This window comes from Papaver somniferum, chromosome 7 (genome assembly GCF_003573695.1).
Source record: "Papaver somniferum cultivar HN1 chromosome 7, ASM357369v1, whole genome shotgun sequence".
NCBI classification, from domain to species: Eukaryota; Viridiplantae; Streptophyta; class Magnoliopsida; order Ranunculales; family Papaveraceae; genus Papaver; species Papaver somniferum.
Window position 1 is genome coordinate 199,931,822 of NC_039364.1, and position 21,371 is coordinate 199,953,192.

The 21,371-nt window shown below is 36.6% G+C and overlaps 1 protein-coding gene across 1 annotated transcript; it reads left to right on the plus strand.

The window, feature by feature from the left end:
• The first annotated feature begins 14,343 nt into the window (after positions 1–14,343).
• On the plus strand, positions 14,344–15,137 carry LOC113295801. Its single transcript, XM_026544128.1, has 2 exons — positions 14,344–14,637; positions 14,733–15,137. Exons 1-2 carry the CDS (start codon positions 14,344–14,346, stop codon positions 15,135–15,137), a joined length of 699 nt encoding a protein of 232 aa, XP_026399913.1.
• Positions 15,138–21,371: the final 6,234 nt, after the last annotated feature.

Genomic DNA, 21,371 nt, shown 5'->3' on the forward strand with positions numbered 1-21,371 from the left:
TATTGCAGAAAATACCTTCTCCTGATGCCTAAAATCACCGTAAGGTCGGAAGGGTTATAAATTATGTTCCTTGCCGACCATATCATAGCCGGCACGCTAGTGACCAAATACCGTTCCGACGGTTAAACAGAAAATTGCATGAATTCCTGATGCCTAAAAGTCATAAGGTCGCATGGTAAGAAAATTTCTACCTTGCCGAATTTATGATAGCCGGCATGCTACTGACCAAATACATTTCCGGCGGTTACACAGAAGAAAATGTTCTCCTGATGCCTAAAATCAGCATAAGGTCGGCATGGTAACAAAATTCCAACCCTGCCGGCCTGACTTAGTCGGCATACTTGGGAAACAGAAACCGCGCCGGCAATTTCAAAATTCAAATTTTTGCAAGTACAATTGCATTGATTGACTTGTACTTATGCACTATAACGGACAAATTTGGGCATCATCCTATAAATACACTAGTTCTCTCTACAAAACAACACACAACTATTTGCATATACTCTCCAAAGCTCATATCATCATACACTCCATCTAACTCACCCAATAGCTCTCTACATACAACAATGGCTTCGTTTGATTCTAATGGAGATTTGGCAATCACCAAATCTTGGTACGCGAAAACTCGAGTTAGACATGAGTCCTCCGTAAGGGTGGATGTCGTAACCTTTTGGGCTAGGGTACACAACAAATTTAGGCAAGAGTTTGGGAATCCTAATGGAAGAAGTGTTCAACAAGTCCATGATTGGCACTTAGTCATCGAAAATGCGATACTTGCTTTTTTAGCTCTCCAACCCCGGATTTTCAACGCTACCAACTTCAACTTGTCCATTGAACAATTTGTAAGGATGTTTGTGGTTTATTTTACGTGATCCATGTTGTTTGATCTTCCTACTAAACACCACTAACAAATTAAATTTGTGTTTTGTTTTTGTAGCATGAAGCCGTGAAAGCGCGCTACTTGGAGGAAATGGGGGAAGCATTCACATTCAATGCAAGCTATGAATTCACGGTCTCCAAAATCCCGGAGTATGCCCCAGACTTCATGCAACCCGGAGATGAATGGGATTCCTCCAACGAAGATTGATGGTTTTAGTGTAGGTTTTATGGGTAGATCTCTATGTAAACACTCACGAGACTATAACTCGTCCACTAGGGTCGCCTAGAGGTTCAAAGGCTTGATGCACATGCTAAGTGCATTCGTTTTTCCGTCGACAAGGAGTTAGGTTTTATGTTTCAATCAATGTAGTAACCAAAATTGCATGAATAAAGTGAATTACATCTTCCCATCTTCTGTTTTCTGTTTGGTATAAGTACAGGTCGGCAAGGTTAGAAATCCTTAGCACGCCGACTACAGTCCAGCCGACAATGTTATAAATTATGTGCATGCCGACTATATGATAGCCGGCATTGTAGGAAATATTTACATGCCGACCATAAGATTGCTGGCCCAAGAGAGTCGGCGTAATCTTCATTCAAAGACCATTCCGGCCTAAAAAAGGTCGGCATTTTCTTCATCCAAGGACCACGCCGGCTATACTTGGTCGGCATATTATTAAAACGTCGACCATGCCGGCGAAACATAGCCGGCACCTTATTCAAACGTCGACCTTGCCGACTTTTCACATTTTCAAAACCAAAATTTTTAATCGAAGTCGAACTCATAAGACGGATTAAAGGGTTAATCTACTGAATTCATAATTTCAAAATTTTAATCTAAACTCAATTAATTAACCTAATCAGGTTTTTTAGAGTTAATTAAACAAGGACATATTATCCATTTAGAAAATACAAGGTTGAGGGATAGCCTATTTTACTTCTAAATGTCTTGGGTTTTGTCTCACTAGGTGTACCCCAAATAATCTGGGTATACCCCAATCAATCCAGGGTTGGAAAGCTCAAAAGTTTATCCAGAAAAGGAAAACACACCGAGATTTAGAAAGTCAAACACAGGATATAGAAGAATGAAGATATTTTTGTCTCTCTCGACTCAGATATACTGTGCCATTCAATGAGTCAAATGCAGGCCGTTGTCCATCCTTGATAGGTATTCTTACTGGACATTGATCTATTTTTCACTATTTCTTGTTGTTTTTTTCCTTATTGATAAGGCCCTTTAATACTTGTTCGGTTGGTGTTGAAACGACCCAAACAAGCGGGACCAAAACGGAAGAAAATGAAGCCGCGCTTAAAGATACATGGGGCACACAGATTTTGAGATTTGGCCTTAATTTCTTTTCTAAACTCTAAATGGCCTTTGTTTTCTTCTTGATTCATTACACAAACAATAAACGCCGTTCCATGTACAGAAAATGGGCTATATAACCAAAATTGGGTGTTTCCTGGGCCATATGGACAGTTAGGATTCGGCCTGGGTCAAATGTCCAAAGGAATCTTTAAATATTGAGTTTACGTTATTGCCCTTCATATCACATTACTTGACATCAGAAATCCCATTTCTTCATTCGTCTTCTTCGTCATCCTGAACATAAAACAGATCTGAAATCAAAAACCAGCTCTCGTTCTCCATCGCCGCCATCACCACCGCGGAACATAAAATTTCTCCATTATCGACACCACCATCATCATTTCCACCACCTTTGACTATATCATGTTTCCTCGAAACCATCATCGACATCACCACCGCCATCATCATCCAAGAAGAATTCTGTAATCCCTAATATTTGTGGATGGTTCTTCTTCTTCTTCGACGTGTAAGTTACTTACTATTTTCAATCCAGGTTTTCTTTCCAGCGTTCGAACATTCATATCTTCCTTCAAAATTACTGATTGATTCATGGAACATAAAACTTAGGTTATAAACCTTTTTTCTCGTTCCTTCTAATCCGTTCCTTGTCTGTGTGTTTTTAATTTGGATTTGTGTTTTTCTTTATGAAATTGGTACTTCGATTATGGAGTTGTTGTTACTGATTTTGTGGTTAATTAAGGGATTCAATTCATTCGACATGGTTTGTTGAATTGAATTGTAGTGTCTAAATGAAATTGGGGGTTCTTCGATTTTGTCTGTGTGGTTATTTCTTTCTTGGATTAGTACTGTCAACATTACAAATGCTTAACAAATTTTTAACTAGGATGAAACTAGTTTCATTGTGTTTTAGGTTGGGTTGAATTTCTATTTTAAACTGAGATGAAACTGATTTCATAGTGTCTTAAATTGGGTTTAATTTGGCTTCACCCATTTTAACTCGGATGAAACTGGTTTTATTGTGTGTTTAGTCTATGTTGAATTTGGTTTCACACATTTTTAACTAGGATGAAACTATTTTCATTGTGTTTTAGGTTGGGTTGAATTTCTATTTTAAATTGAGATGAAATTGATTCCATTGGATGACAACATAGCTTTTTGTTTGTTAGCTAGATGAAACTGGTTTCATCTTGTGTTGTCACTGGATGAAACTAGTTTCATCATGTATTTCCACTGGATGAAACATGGTGTTTTGTTGGTTACCACTAGATGAAACTGGTTTCATCTAGTTTTTTCATGGATGAAACCTTTGTATGTCATATGTTATTACTGGATGAAATTGGTTTCATCATGTGTTGCCATTGGATGAGCCTGGTTTCATCCATGTTTCATTATCTGCTAACGTTTGTGGTTGTATATTTTTTTTTTATAAAATAAAAACTAAACAAGGCTTGGTTTTATTGAAACAGAGAGGGTTTACTGATGCCGTCTCAAACTCAGATGAAGATGTGATGTTAGTAGATAGTGACGAGATGAGTTTGAAATAGATTTTGTGTTGCAATTAGGGCATGGATTCAAATGGGTTTCGGTTCAAATCTGAATTGCAGTCAAGGGTTGGTTGTGCCATGGAATTGTGGTGGTTAGCAAGGATTGGAGATTGAATGAGCCTGAGATGAAGATTTAATGGGTTGCTGTTGTTGGAATTGGGTTCGTTGCAGCTGGTCAGATGAAATTGAATATGAAGTTGATGTTGTTCGAATTTAAGCTAGCGAACGTGAAAGAGATGGGTCTGTGATTGGAGTTACAATCAGCTGGAAGATGTTGCTGTTGTGGAATGGAAGTTGAGCTCACAGGAACCTGTCCCAGGAGTGCAGTCAACAAAACTGAGATGGAAAAGAGAACAACTGGTTCTGGTGGTTGAAGTTGTGAGAGATTAAGATGAGGATTCTGTTAATGAAATGGTAGTGGTAGTTACAGTCATGATGAAGCTAATTTGAAATGCAGGTGCAGTGGAAGAGAAAGATGAAAGGAGTTACAAAGATGAAGTCGACGCTCAGCTCTGAAGCAGGATTTTAGATGAATGCTAGGTTGCAATTGCAGGATGAGTCAGTATTGGTGGTTGACAGTGGCTAGGACTCGGACTGCAGGTTAACGACGCAGATTGAGGATTTTGTGTTTGCAACTGTACTTTGCTGCAATGGGTTTCTGGTTGTGTTGGTGGTCACTGCCATGGAAAGATGGTGGAGTTTACTGCAATAGAGTTGGTGAATGGAAGTTGGCATTTTAAGGAGAAGTGGTTGGTGCTGTAGTATGTATGAAATTGCAGGGAATGATTGCAGTGAATGAGAAAGTCGGGACGAACAAGGATCTGGATTGAGCTGAATTGCAGTGGTAACTGGTGCCGGTGGACGAGGTATTGCAGGCTAAACTTAAGAGATGATAGTCATGGGTTGCGAGGCGTTGGTGATTTGCCACAGATGCAGGTTAGTGGAACTGAGGCTGTTGAATTAAAAATACAAGTGAAGCAGATGGAAATGGCCTGAAGCTGTGGTTGCAGTTGAGTTTCTTGGGTCCAATGAAGGTGTGATTTTGCAGAAAGGCTTTGTGTTGTTGAAGTTGGAAGGAACGCAAGGAGCTGCAAAGGATGGTGCTGCAAGAATGAAGGAAGAAATGAGCTCATTGAGCTTGTACGAGTCACAGGAACAAGAAGCAGCTAAGATGGGTACTGTGTAGCTCAATATGCAGCTGCAAATGAAGCTACAGAAACTATGAGTTCAGGTTCCTACTGGTGATAGTAGTTGGCCTGAAAGTAAGATGATACTGCAATGAAGTACAGGTTGTTGGTTGATTGAACTACAGGAGTACTGGAAGTGCTGAATAGATGAATGTTAGGGGCTGTGCATGACTGAATTAAAGTGCATTAAAGGACCAGGAAAATGGCCTGAGATATGGCTGGAAATGAACCAGAAAACAAGCAGAACTCGGCCGGAATCGGAGAATGGCGAGTTGAAATTCTAAGAAGATATAGGTGCTCTGTTTTTTGCTCTGTTTCAGTACTCTGTTTTGCTGCAATTAACTCGTAAAACAGAGCAAAACAGCGAAATTAATTCTGTAGAAGATAGGGACATAATTGTCTCTTCAGGTTAATAAATAAAAAATATTCTGGGTCAAATATCCATTTTGGCTCAATGAACAGTATTTTTCTAATTTTTGGCTATATAAACAGTATCTAAAGCTAAGAGTCCATTTCACCCAAGAATTTTCTGTTTTGGTCTTTTTAACCAATTTTGTGTTCCATGTATGAGCTCATGGTTTTGACGTGGTGAACTTATCGCCTATCTCTATCAATTCTTAGCTGGAAGATTAAGAACAAGAACTATATATACAAGAATTAAGATAATGATTATTAGTTTGTATTTACTTTGGATTTATGGTGGATAATAGTGATGTAGTAAACAGCAGAGATCAGATGATAGATTGTATATATCAAGTCATGCAGTAAAAGAAATTTCAAGAGGTTATGTCTTGCAAGAAAATCAATTGATAGTTCACAAGACAATTACTATAGAACATTCCATCTAAAATCAGCTGTTGGTTGGATTTACGGACGAAACAAGTCAGCAGTTCCCTTGAGTATTATTGAGTAACCAACAATGATGAATGATGATGATGAAGAAGACCCAACTTTTGAAGAGTTTTGATAACGATAGTTTAGCGAACTCAAACCCTGATTGTGATAATAATCATCGAGCAAAGAAAAAATTAATCATCTGGCTATATTCAAATTGGTTGGCTGTGATTACAGCGTTCTGCCAACTTTGCGTGGGACTCATACATGTTGCTAATCAGTTAGTTAGACAGACCGATAGGAAGAATTCTTTCGTCAAAATAGATTTTGTACCTATCTTGTCTTTTAACACTTATCATGCTAAACACCTATGCTTTTCCTCTATCTTGAAAATATTTGTAGAAACTTGAAAGCGATGTCAAATAAAACAGATACTTCGTGGAAACTTCCCAACTACCTACGTATGCAAACATTCTCCGGTGTGAAGGGGTTCTGGAATGTGAGTATGTGACCACATAAAAGCCCTCTCAATAAAAACATACAAGGGAGAATATGTTATTCAAGAATATATAGGTGGTTTAAATAGCTTAAAAGTTTATCCAAAAGAGGAAAGCCGAGGAGGAAGATAATATTTGTCTCTCTTGACTCGGCCGTTGTTTCTTAATCAAGAAACAACATCCTTTTTGGCCGTTCGTTTTATAGTACGTCGTTCTCAGAAAAAAAAAGTCAGAGTAGATTCGGACATTGATCTTATTATATTTCACTACTTCGTGAAATATACTACTTCAAGAAAATTTAGGATTTCATGCGGTCATTGGAAAAGATTTGAAAAAGACCCAAACCGGAAAAAATAACAGGGCTGAGGATTATTATACCCACTGCCAACTACCCAATGTAGCAGTCTTGGTAAATGAGGGGAAAAATGATTTGGAGATTTGGCCTTTCTTTGGTAAGTTTTAAGGGGCCGTTGTGATATAATAAATTTATTATACAAAGAGTGATCAATCGTTGAGCTCGTGGTTTTGGTGAACTTATCACTTATCTCTATCAAATACTTGGATGATTTAGACTAAGGTTATTATGGCAATTAAGATGGGTACATTATTTATATGTCCTTACTTTTGAAACCTAATAATTATACAATCCTGTTATAGGGGCGACATGTTCCATTAGAGGAGCGGCAAGTGTGATAACAATGTCCCTCTAGTTGGTTAGGGGGTCTCCTATAAGGTTGTAAATTGACTAATTTACCCATTCTATTTTGGTTGAAATACATAATTGTCCTCCCCTATTTCTAAACCTAATGAATCAAAAAAACCAAAACAATTTTCATCTTCATCGTCCTCTTCCATTAAAACTGAAATTTTCATCGTCCTCGATTAATCGGAAATTTGAAAAATTGATAATCATTGATTGAAAACTATATTAGAGATGCCGAAGAAGAAGGTTGACGAAGATTGAAGTTAGTTTTGTATCAAAAATCAGGGTTTGGAACAAAATTGAAATTGAAATTTTTGTGTAGCATGTGAGTTACGGTTGGTAATAACGCCAATTGGAATCGTAACTATGGATTTGGTTGATGTTACGGTTCATTTAACTCAAATACCAACCGTAAGTTCTTGATTGTGAGAAAGAATGTTCAGTTACGAATTTTTTTTGCAGCCGTAATTGATTTACGGTTGGTCTCGATACTTAAGTTACGAACCGTAATTCTTTCTGGATGTTTCATTTTTTTTACGGTTTGTATTTGCATCACTGTTATCAACCGTAATTGAGTTACGACTTGTAACTCAAATAACCTTACCAACCGTAAAACATATTGTGTCTTAGAAATTTATTCGGTTCAAAAATTAATTGAAATACCAACCGTAAGTCAATCACGGTTGGTCTCGATTCATTAGCTACCAACCGTTATTTGTTACGGTTGCTATATGATGTCATGTTTCAAACCGTAATTAGGTTACGGTTCGTATCGAGTTTTTTGTACCAACCGTAACTGGTATTCCGATTGGGTTTTCCCCAAATTGAACCAGTTACGGTTGGTATTCGATAATTTATGAACCGTAACACAGAGTTACGGTTGGTCAATAGCACAATTCCAATCGTAAGTTCTTCTGAAAATGTAAAAGTTTTTATTTTTTTTTACGTATTTTAGATAGTTTTGAGCGACAAAAAGCTAATGGGAACTAATTTAGAAGTATAACTGGTCAGTTTCAGGCTCTGGTTGGCTAATTTCTTCAATTGATTGAGATTGACCTTGACTTTAGGTTAAAACATCTCTACCATCTAACAAATACTCCATATCAGGATCTCCATCAAGAGGTATGTAGTATTTGTTTTCTCTATCGTATAGAGATTCACCCATCTCAAATTTGCCACTGGAATCACTCATTTTGGTTGAGTGAATCAAAATCTAGGGTTTCACAAATATCACAAAAGTTTTTTCTTCTCCTTACAACTTTTTTTTCCTAACTCTAAAAATCTGATTTTAGAGTTATTATAAGTGAAAATTAATTATCAACACTAATTTTGATTATCATCACTAATCTTGATTATTAATAATAAGGGTTAATTTGTCATTTCTATATTTTTTTTTGATAAGGGGTGGCATGAATTACCATGTAATGACCTTTTTTGTCTTATTAGGTTGCCGCCCCTCTAATGGATCATGTCGCCCCTCTAATAGGATTGTAATTATATCCTTATACAAAAATAAATATATCCTACTTTTTAATAACCTTATCCATTTAAAATTAGATTACCTTAATACCCTCACCCATATAATATTTTTCTTTATTCCAAAATGCAACAAATTTCTTCCTCTACCACTTCACCACCACCACTAGCACCACCACCACCAGCATTCAACTACCATTCCACCACCATCGTTCAACGACCACCACCTACCTACCAACCGCCACCACCACTAATGTTCCACCACCACTCCGTCACCACCACCATTACACCACCACCAGTCCGCCACCACCATTAGTACGTCACCTCCATCACCACTAGTCCTCTGCCGCCACCACCACCACCACCGCCACCACTGGTTCAGGTATTTTTGTATCAACAACAGTAGTTGATCCAAATAAAAATAGAACCAACAATAGAAGTTGATCCAATTTTGGGGATCAACAATGGTAGTTGATCAAAAAAAAAACAAGAATCAACAGTAGAAGTTTATCCAATTTAGGGGATCAACAATGAAAGTTGATCCATGTAAATGGAGTGAACTTGGCTTGAGTGGAACATGCATCATCTGACATGGAGTCAGTCATGCTACCATTGCACCACAAGTTCAACATTGAAAGAAATTTACATAATTTAAAATACAAGCATGATTATACTTATCCAAGGAAATATTATCAACGATTGGAGTTGAAAGGATCAATAACAATAGTTGATTCCATAAAAAATTGGGTCAACAACAGGAGTTGATCCCATAAATGGATCAACAACCGTAGTTGATCCCATAAAAAATTGGGTCAACAATAGCAGTTCATCCCATAAATTGGATCAACAACAATAGTTGATCCCGTAAAAACTGAAGTAAGTAGGTTTACTGTAAGGACAATTTCTATACCTGGAACACCATCAACAAATGCAACCAAAATCACACCCAATCTCCACTACAAAATCATCCACCACCGTATCAACAACTACCACCACCACACAACCACAACAACCACCAACTACAACATCCAAAAAGTAAATAGTTCATTGTATACTGACATATAACCAAAAACTATACCAGTTTTAGAAAAATAGGAACTAATCATATACATACATCCTCCACCGTCGCTGCCACCATAACCACTACCGCCATCATCATCATTACTTCTCTTCATAATTCGATTGCCAAAGTAGATGAAACAAATAAACAATAATTCGAAGAAGTTTAACTCAAAAGTAATCAGAAATCAAAACCTAAAAATCAGATCTTGATTTATTTGGATCTGATTTTAAAAACTCAATTGTAGAAGAAGAAGAAGAAGAAGGTTTCATCCCTTGTTGTTGATACTTCTCGATTGAATTTTGAAGCAGTTGTCGGCGGTGAAGGTGTGAGTAGTTGCAGAGGTGGTGATGATGAAGATGAAGACGGTGGTGGGTTTGGTTTGATTTTCAATTGAAGATCTATCCCTCTCGATCTTAAATATCTTCTCTCTAAAATATTTTTCTCTGACTCTGAAATGGTGGTGGCGTTGCTAGTTGTGGTTGTGATTTGATTTCTTCCACCACCATCATCACTATTCAGTCCGACAGAAAATGAGGTGGAGAAGACGGTGATGACGTAGGTGATGAGGAGGAGAAGAGAGAAAGTTTAAGATCTGAAATATCTAAAGGATATTTGTGGGATTATTAATAAAATCGGAATCTTCTTAAAGATGGAAGGATATAAATATTGTTGACGGGGATATTTATGAAGGCCACTAAAACAAGGGATATATATTCAATTTTCACAATTAAGATAGCCAAAATGGAAACTCATTATACATATTTAACTTGCAGTGACTTTTAAATATGATAAAAAGAAATGAATTTCATTATCTTTGTTGCAGAACAACGTGCAAGAACTCATAGAACTAAAATAGGAGCAAAACTCCAATGATTCCTATAGGCTAATTGATAAAATCATAAATCATATAAATGAAGTAATCAAGGGCTATTAATTCATGAAAGAACATGTAACGAAGCACCGCCGTGTTTGTACAAATCGGTAAATAAATACTAAATTTGTAAAAATTAATAATATGATTTCAGGTGAATTTCCTCTGATGTGGTTAAAAGCTGAATAAAGATCTCTTCTGAGAGCTTTTGGTCCCACGAGAATATATTTCAGCCAATAGGATCTTCCTGTTTATTCACACCACAAATATTTCATCCGGTAGTACCACCGAATATTTCGACCCGCTATATGCCTCGGAGTCGATTTATAAAACTTTTTTTTTTCTCTTAAACCCTAACTTTGCTCTCTCTCTTCTTCTCCGCCTTTTCTTCCACTCCCGTCTCTTCTCAATTCTGATTTACTATTGATTTATTTTAGTTTTTCTGTCGCAGGTGATGTACTTTCACAGAAAGTTAATCAAGAAACTGAAATTAGAGAAACGTGTGGGGTTATTATTACCATCGAACTAATCTTCACAACCTAACCTTCACACTGACGGCTTTCTCTCCTGTTCTCTTTCGATATGTTTATTTCTCATTGTATTTTTTGATTTGGTGATAATATCATCTCACAGTTTTGCTTCAAAAGAAAATCTCACAGTTTAATTGGTTTGTTAACAGGTAATGAGAAGTTCTCCACGAATCATTAATCAGGTACGACGAACATATCGTCTGGTCCATATAATATCGGTTACAAGTAAAACTAAACCATAGTAGACCCTATATGTAAAATCCTAGGGTTTTATACCTAGTAAGATTTTCATAATTCTTAAATTTAATTCGACATTTTTTTTTCATCTTAAAATTGATAAACCCTTGCCTTTTTTTTTCTCTATCAGTTCTCATTTTCTGCATTCCTAATTGGTTAACCCGCTATATATCGTAGATTCTTTATTTTTTCACTAGCTCCTTGTATACAAAGTTTGGGTTACTCAACCTAAACATTTGGCATTTAGTTGACGCCCTTAAATCATACGTTAAATGTGAGGCTGATCCCTGAGATGCTTCGATCCGTAATTTATTATTTATGTTTATGTGAATTGCTATTTTTTCGATGCTGCTTAAGAGAAGTAATATATGGTATATAACGTGCTGCACGTTTAAGCATAAAATGTGGATTTCTTATACTAGCCTAACTCTAGATTGTTGCTTCGTTTGATTTTGTAGGACATAAGGAGAAAGAACGGAAAGCAAGTTCTTAAAGCTGTTAACCAAGAATTCAGCAGTGCATTCAAGCCAAGTGATTCGTTAGTGTTTTTCAAGCCGAACAAAGCAAAGGTTAGAGTTTACTCATTTTCTCTTCTCTGTTTTGAATTTTGATTTTTGCTTTCTCCGGATTCTGAAGGTAATCAGAACAATGCATTTTATGTTTTTGCTCTTGAATTTAGGACAAAAGTTATTGTGTTGCCCATGATTTCCATTAAAGGTTGAGTCAAATCAACGAGAATAGTCATGGTCCGGTGTACTTATGTTGCATGTATCGGGTAGTTCGAACATATCATTTGTATAGTATTTGGTTTAGGTATAAAGCTTTTCTTTTTGCTATGAGTGTTTAGTTCAAAGCATTTGATTTTTGTAGTATTTGATTCATGTTCTTATCATCTTTGAATCAACCAATATTAATAGAAGACGCATATTTGCTGGCTACTCCTGGCTACTGCTGCTAATCCTATAGAGTTAATACTTTAGTGCTTATTTTTGTTAATATCAAAGGTCACAGGTGTACAGGTGCGACTGTATTCAGAATGACCGGCCATGTGCCATGAGAAAAATACCGGATATGATTAAAAATACAGTATCAAGTCAGTGCTAATCTTATTCTTTTACTAATTTTTTATTCTATATATACTGATCAACGATTGGAGTCAAGACATGATGAGCTTCTTCGTAAATAGTATTTTTCACGGTGACTTTGTACAATCCTGAGAATTCAAAGGGTCAATAACATTAACATTTGGTTTAGGGTTCAAGAATGTTCCAATTATGAAAATTTTATGAATACAAATTTTTCTTTTGTTATTTTTGACAATTTTATGTTCTTAGCAGCATGAAACTCTGTATTAATCACATTATTATCTATTATAGTTTAAGATCGTTGATCGATCCTCAAGGACGTTGAACAAAGATGAGAGAGAATGTCAGAGAGATTGGAGAAAATAATTGTTCAATTACTCAAATTTAACAAAAAACTTTCGAATTTTCTCCTCAAAAACTAGGAAATCAAAATGGATTCAAGGTGGTGGAAAAGGGTTCAGGCGGATTAAATTTCAAGATTATCTTCTCGGCGGAAATTGGAGCATGGATGAGTCAAGTTTTTGAAGAAATTCAAATCAGTTCTAACAACAAACACAAATGGACCAGAAGAGAAGGTAATTTTTCATTTCTAATTGAGAAACTTAAGAATTCTAGAGGAGAATTTCTCAAAGTAGCAAGAACAGATGAGAACCGTGCAAGGAATAAGGCGCTATTCATTTCTAGAGGAAAACATAACTATGGTTGGTTAAGATTCCAGGAACTCTTCAACAGATTGGTTGGTAAAGTACATATTCACCAACAACAGATTCCCCTCATCAAAGATTTTCCACCTTGCATCAGCATTACTAATCCTCGTACAAGACCTGCAAGAACATTTGTTTGTACAACATATGGTACAATTTCCTGGAATCAGGTAGCTAGAGAAATTGCGGTTAAACTCAAATGGAAAAGGTATCTTCAACTCTCAGTCTTAAATGATAATATGGCAAACTTCAATGCTTCTAACAATCAAGAGAGTTGTTGGAAGCCAATTAAATGGAAATACAAGGACACATTTATTGAAGTCAAGAGATGGATAGATGAAGATATCACCATTAATGAGAGATCTCTTTCATTAACTCAAAACTTTGGTCTAAAGATCACTTTGATATCATTGGTGATGCTTTAGGAGGTCTTGCAGAGGTGGATAAAGAAACTCTGGCCAAAAATCCGGCGTGCTGCAGATTAAGAGTTAAGTGTCTGGCTCAAAATCTTCCAGCAACAATCAACATACCTATTCATGGGAAAGATTGGCTACTGGCTATAGAATGGGATTTCAATTACACTCCGGCAATTCCTTCAAAGGTCAAATTTTACCGGAAAACCATTGAACAATTGGAAGATGCAACAACCGTACATAAAGAAAATTCAAATTTTGAATTTCCTGACAGTAGCAGAAATGGTTCCCTTTCTATGGCTCATAATGCGTGGAGGAAAACATCACACGTGGAGGTTGGACAAACATCAGGTAAAAATGATAAACGCACCTCAACTACAATTACAGAATGCTTTAATAAATTTTTTGAATTGAAAAGGCAGAAAGGTCAAAATGTGGTATTAGTGGGTCAAAAAGAAACGGAAGCAGCAGTTTCTTTTCGCCAAAAGCCATGTCAAAACCTCATTACCAACTGTTACAAAAAGAAGAGCATTTCTCCAGATAAAGAGACTGAAGTTATTGTTTCTACAGATTCAGAGCATGTAATACATGATTTCAATCCTTTTATTCAAACAGAGATGTCAGTGCTTGAAAATGAACAATTATCTCATTCTCTGAATAGAGAAATTGTGCAAATCAACTCGATTTACAATACTGTGGATCTGATAATGGATGCTACTACAAATTTGGGTGGCAATTTCGGAGATACTGCAGACATGATCAGAGCAATGTATACTGAGATAGTGGTAAAACATCTCAAACTAAGAAAAAGAAGAGGAAACAACAAGATACCATCTATGGATGAAATTATATCTGTTCAAGATACAATTGAAGAATATGGTACAGACAAGGAAGAAGAAATGGAAGTTTATCAAGATGCAGTTAACTTGGCATCAAATGGGCTCAATGGTTTAAATGGATATTAAGATTCTTATATGGAATATGAGAGGAATGACTGATGTAGATAAAATGGACTCACTCAAAGATCTTATAAGGAAGATTAAACCAACTCGTGTACTTATTCAAGAAACACACATGATGAAGATTAATAACCGGTGGATCACAAATTTATGGGGCAATAATAATTGTCAATGGAAAGACACTCCCTCTCAAGGTTTGTCTGGTGGCTTATTAACTATATGGGATGACACTTTATTAGAGAAAAAAAATGAATTAATTGGTCCAAATACTCTTTCTCACATCTTCAAATCTAAGACTGAAGATTTTGAGTGGACAGTTACTAATGTATACTCACCATGTTCTTATTGGGAAAGAGAAGAATTCTGGGAAGAAATGGATGACACAGCTGGCTGGGCAATAGGTAAATTGGGTCACTGCAGGTGATTTTAATGCAACCAGAAGACGATGTGAAAGGAACAAACCTGGAGGTAATGGAAGAGGAAGAAGATTTTTCAATAAAACTTATAGATTTACCACTCAATGGAGGTCTCTACACTTGGAGCAATATGCAGTCTGATCTACTGCTTTGTAGATTAGACAGAGTTTTAGTATCTCCTGAATTTGAAAGTAAATTCTCATTGTTAACACAAACAGTGCTCTCTAGAACTCTATCTGATCACTCTGCATTGCTTCTCACAACTTCAAATGTGGATAGGAAGAATCCTCCTTTCAGAATTGAAAATCATTGGTTCTCTAATGCTGACTTCTTAGCTAATGTGAAGTTATGGTGGGATACAATGATATTTCATGGTACTCCTAGTTATATCATGTCCAAAAAGCTCTAGAATCTAAAATTATTTTTGAAAATATGGAGTAAAAGGACTTATGGGAGAATGGGAGAGCAGAAACAAGATATCACTGCTCAAATAGACACTCTTAATGCTCTGGAAAAATTTGGCTCTCTTTCTAACTCTCAATTCAGTAATAGAGTAGAACTTAGAGCAACGCTAAAACAACTCATTCTGGATAATGCAAGAAAGTGGCTTCTGAGATTTAAACCTCAACATCTTAAAGCAAGTGATGCCAATACAAGTTATTTCCATTGCTTAACAAATGGAAGGAGGAGAAGAAACACAATTCAGAAGCTTGTTATAAATGGTGTAGACAACTTTTCCCAAGCTGACATCAGTGATGAAATTTCAAGATACTTTTATCAATTAGTTCAAGATAAACATACTTTGAGACCTCAGCTGAATGAAGAACTTTTCACAAAAATCTCAGAAGATGATAGCAGAAGTTTGGTGTTCAATTAAAGACTTTAAAAGCAACAAATCTCCTGGTCCAGATGGTTACAGCATGGACTTCTTCAAAGTGTCCTAGAAAATCATCAAAAAAGACTTTATGGTTGTAGTCCAAGAATTTCAGCAAAATGATAGATTGGATTGGAGAATAAACTGCTCCTTTATCAGTTTTCTCCCTAAAAAGGATCAAATTGGCTCTCCTCGAGACTTTAGACCAATCAGCTTGGTCAGTAGCATCTACAAAGTGATTTCGAAAGTGCTTACTCAAAGATTAAAGTATGTTCTACCTCAAATCATTTCAGAAAATCAAGCGGCTTTCATTAAAGATAAGCAAATATTAGATGGTATATTGATTGCAGGTGAACTTATAGACTCAAGATTAAAATCCAAGAAACCAGGAATTCTATGTAAGTTAGATATATAAAAAGCCTTTGATAATGTGAGCTGGCACACAATTCAAAGGATTCTAAAATGCTCAGGTTTTGGTAACAAATGGATCACATGGATTATGTGGTGTGTTACTTCTGCACAACACTCAATTTTGGTGAATGGCAATTCTTCTGAGAGATTCAAACCTCAAAAAGGATTGAGACAAGGAGACTCACTCTCTCCTTTTCTATTCATATTGGTAGCTGAAATTTTCACCAAACTCATGCAACAAGCAATGAACTTAAACATGATATCAAGTTTTTCTATCAACAACAACATTAAGATTTCTCATCTTCAGTATGGTGATGATACTCTTGTTTTTTTAAAAGGATCAATAGAAGAAGCTGAGAATTTATTACTCATTCTGCAAGTTTTTGAAGGAATTACCGGACTTCCTGGAAACTTAGCTAAAAGTTCAGTGATAAGTATTGGAGCTGATGACTGCATTGAAGATGTTGCTGATATTTTAAATTGTAAGACTGAATCTCTCCCTCTCAAATATTTAGGCATCCCAGTTGGTGTTACTAGTAGGAACTGTTCTATTTGGGACATTGTGATAGAAAAATTTCAGAAGAAGAAGGAGATACTTCACTAAAGCAGGAAGAATTGTTCTTATCAAGACAACATTATCTAGTCTTCCAATATACTTCATGTCCTTATTCCCTATGCCTGTCAAGGTTGAGAAGAAGCTGAATAAGATTATGAGAGCATTTATTTGGGGTTCAACCACTGAAAAAATTAGATTAGTTGGGCGGCATGGAATAGGCTTTGTAGACCAAAGAAACCTAAGAAAAACAAGCAAAGCTCTCATTGCCAAATGGACTTGGAGATTCTCAACTGAGAAAGATCATTTGTGGAGGAAGCTGATACGAACTAAAATGCATGGGAAACAAGAGGATTTAATGGTGAAAGATTCTTCTCTCCTTCAAGGAAGAGGAATTTGGAAAGGAATTCAACAACAGAAATATGTGGTGGAAGGAATATCACAATTGTCAATTAAAAATGGTGCAACAATGTCCTTTTAGTGGGATAAATGGAAGGACAATCAATCTTTGAAAAGTAAGTTTCCAAATATCTTTAAAATTTATGTACAAAAAAATGCCAGTTTACAAGAGATGATTGTCAACAATACTTGGAACATACAACTCAGAAGAAATCTACACCATTCAGAAGAGCTTAAAGTTCTGCAGCTTTTTGAATGGTTAGGATCTCCTCCTCATCTTATTGAACAAGAAGATGAATTACTTTGTATACTGCTGTAGATGGGGCAAAACGATTTGCTGGTTTTTACGGAATTAAGGAGACGACTGTACGGAGGAGACGACTGTACAGAGGAGACTCCTTGAACCGAGCGAAATGTTCAACCTCACACAGATGCACTACAAGAAGGGAGTGCTTTGAATTTGAGAGATCAGTCTGTAGTACTCCGACTTAAACCAAGACAATGGTCTTTCCAGAGTAAATTCGGTCACAAGAGAGGATAGGTCGATCTGTAGGAGGGAATCTGAGAAATGTGTGGAATCAATGGTAATCAAAGACTGTAGGTGTGTTATGTATTCTGAATAAGATAAGTTCTGAATGATTGAATCTCTGTTGAGAGTGATTACTCAGATGCTGAGTTGTTAATCTCGTGTTGTCTATTTGACGTGAGATTCTTGTATATTCAATAATGATTCAGAGACTTATTTATATTGCTGGAATTGTAGACACCATGATCCCATGAAGTGTGACAGTTGATGGAATCAAAGAGCGGGGAAATAGAAATCGTGTTTGAAACCAGTTGCTCATCGTGCGGAGACTTGGTGTATTTTCCATCCACTACTTTGTTAACTCCTTCAACTGATTGCACGACTTGCTCACATTCCATCGTGTGTATGAACACACGTGTCGTAGACCGCCAGACCAAAATCCTAGTTAATATCCCCCCATGTGACCAATTGACGTCTCGTGGTTAATTAGTCAGTTGTTGACTTGATGACTTTATGGGACGATGAGTCCATGCATTTGCTGAGTTGAACATGATCTTGCAAAATGTCCTGAGACTCATGAATTGAACGTGCCCGTTGAGACAGAGGTATGATTCTTAAGTAAACGTTGATAGTTAAGGTGAGCAAGTATTGCTCATTCGATGAATTGTTGAATATTGATAGTTGAACCAATATTCCTTGGTTTGAGCAAATATTGCTCATCTGAGCAAATGTTGCTCATTTGATGAATTATTGGTAGCGTGACCAAGATAAAATATTAATTTAAAATACTGGTAATTGAACCGAGCATAATTAATAAAAATACTGATCATGAGATCGTCGTAAAGTTATTGGTGTTTGAATCTGGAATTATGATCCTTGGACTCAGAAACCCTAATTCGATCAATTGATGACCAGTTGATGGTTTATTTGAAAATTAACCATGGAATGAAGGAGGGACCGGCTACATGGGATCATGTATCGGCCATGTAGCGCCCATATGCTCGAGTGAGCAAATGCCAAGGTCTCTTAAAGAGTTGGTGATTTGTTGATGAAAGAATGATTAAATGCTGGTTTAATCATTTATTAGAAAAATGCTCGTCTGAGCCTTAGGTGATAAAACCTAATTAATCATGAAGAGATGAGGGACCGACCAAGGGGTCATGAAACCGGCCCTGGATGGTCACGGGATCGAATGACGATCGCTCTATGAAAATTCCAAAATTATTTGGAAGAGTTTTGGACCTAATACGTGCAATTGCGCAAATTAGGTCAATTCATGAAAATATGTGGGACCGGCTCCGTATCTCAGTCCTGAGAATTTTGGTATTTTCTAGCGTGCGTTTGAGCAACCATTTGAGAAAATATGACAAAATCAGGGTTTTGCTGAAACTGAGGAAACTTTATGAGATGAAGGAAAATAATTATAAAATGAAGGAATGATGAAGCGTGGGACCGCTGAGGCCAAGGCATGGCCGACCGGTCAGTGACCACGGTCCCATGATGCCTTTCCTAATTTTATATTATTTTTCATGATTTTATGAAAATATCATGAAATCAAGGAGTTTGTTGAAATTAAGGAGTTTGTTGAAATTAAGGAGTTTTCATGGGATCAAGGAAACAAATAATATTAAAATAATAAAATAAGGGCATGTGGGATCGGCTTTGTGGCCGGCTGGGGTCCGTCCCGTGCGTTTCCCTAATTTTATGTAATTTTTTTGTATTATTTCCATAATTTGAAGGAATTTTCATAATTTGAGAGAAATACCATGAAATCAAGGAATTTCATGGGATTAAAGAAACTTAAAATAATAATAATAAAATGAAGGGAGTGTGGGACCGACTAGGGCATGGCCGGACGGCTGGGGCCCGGTCCCACGAGTTTCCCTAATTTTATATTATATTTTTCATGGTTTTATGAAAATACCATGAGATTAAGGAGTTTTTCATGAGATCAGCGCCGCCGACCGTCCGGCCATCTCCGGCCAGCGCCGACCAGGTACGGATTTTTTTTTTTTTTTTGAAGTTCATAAGAGTTCCATGAAGTGATCATGATTGGGTTATATATACATGTGCATATATATGAGTGTGAGTTTTGTTGAAAAACCCCTTTTTGTTTGAAAATGTATGTTCATTTGATCGTTAGTTTGAGAAACTAATAAAAATCCTTGATTTAGGAGAGATTTTTTTTTATACATAGACCTAGGTCCAGTGATAAAAATTTGTTTATGAGCTTTCATGAGAACCAAGGTTTTATCATAAAAGGAGTGAACTTTCACTAAACCGAAATAAACCCTCGTTTTAAAGAATGACGATAGCACGAAGGAATTTTTTTTTTTTTTATATATAGACTTGTGTCCAGTGATAAAATTTTGTTTATGAGCTTTCATAGAAATCAAAACTTTATCTTACAAGGTATGAGCTTTCACAAAAATTGAAATAAACCTTCGTTTTAAAGACGGACGATGATACGAAGGAAAATATTTTTTTTATATAAGATCGTGATCTGTCTATGAAAAATATCTTTGTATACAAAACCGTGACATGCTCACGGATTTTTTTTTTTTTTATGCGTGAGTTATCACTCACAAAAATAAAAACGTGAGTTATTGTTCATGTTTTTGTGAACATATATTTTAAAAAACCCAAGTTTGATTTTGAGTAATATTCAAAGTAAACAATTATTTATGTTGAAATAATGTTTTAGTTTTCATAATTCCATGGTGAATGTTCACACGGTAGAAATGTTCATGATTTTATGGAAATCTGAGTTTCGTTCATTTTTTGTAGGTTTCGAAGAGACGAACGATTTTTGAGGTGTTTAACTCTCGCATTACTATCACTATTATTAGTGGAATCGTGAAAAGGTAAGAGTTAAGAATTACCATTTTGTAGATGCTAGTATTTCCATTTGCATGATTCCATCATCTTGTTGAATTTCATATCTGGATGATGTACTGAAGTAGAATGCAGTGTGAATTTCACAGCTACTCCGCAAAGATGTCCAACTCCCAGGCTAATGACGCTTCGAGAGATGAGATGTGTGTTGATGATGATATCTCCAGAGATGAAACATGTATGGATGAGACTTCCGTTGGCGCAGAAGAGGATGAAGCCCCTGGAATTAAGAATGTCACGAATGTGGATGATGCATTTTTTGAGGTTCAGAAGGGAGCTGAAAAACATCTCAAATCTCCAGCGTATCGTCTTCTGATAAATCCCAGAAATGTTACTCAGAAGAAATTGGTGACTCCTAAAACAGTGATCCGGTTTTTCCTTGAACGAGGGATCTTCTTTGCATCAATCATAGAGTTTAAGCGTTCTCGACGACCTTTGGAGAAATTCTCTGGAAGGGCAAGACATATGCTGGGTTTCCCTCATGTCAGGGCTATGCTCGATCAGGCGCAAGTGACGAGAGCTATTCAGGATTCTGGAGACTTATTCATTTTTCATGACGCGAGAGGTACTGTGGCTCTACTTGCTCGTTGGTGTATTCCCACTCACACCTTCATATATAGATGGGGAGAGTTTACCATTACCTTAGAGGATGTGGTTGCTTTGATGCATCTCCCAATCACCGGCAATCTCCCTGGGGATCTTTCAGATGAGGAGACTGCAGTAGAGGAAGTGAAGGATGCTATGCTCACTGGAGGAAGTGAATAAGGCGTCTGGCAGTAAAGGATGCTATGCTCACTGGTTAACACGCTAGTGGCCAAAAGACGAGGTTTCTGATAGTCCCATCGACGGTATGTTACCCATTGCTGCTTTCTTATGTTTATGGATGTCCAGAGACATATTTGAAGACAGTGGAAACTTGTTGAAGCCCTTCGTGATCCCCTTTGCTATCAAGATGGCTCAAGGTGAGCAACTTCCGATAGGTAGC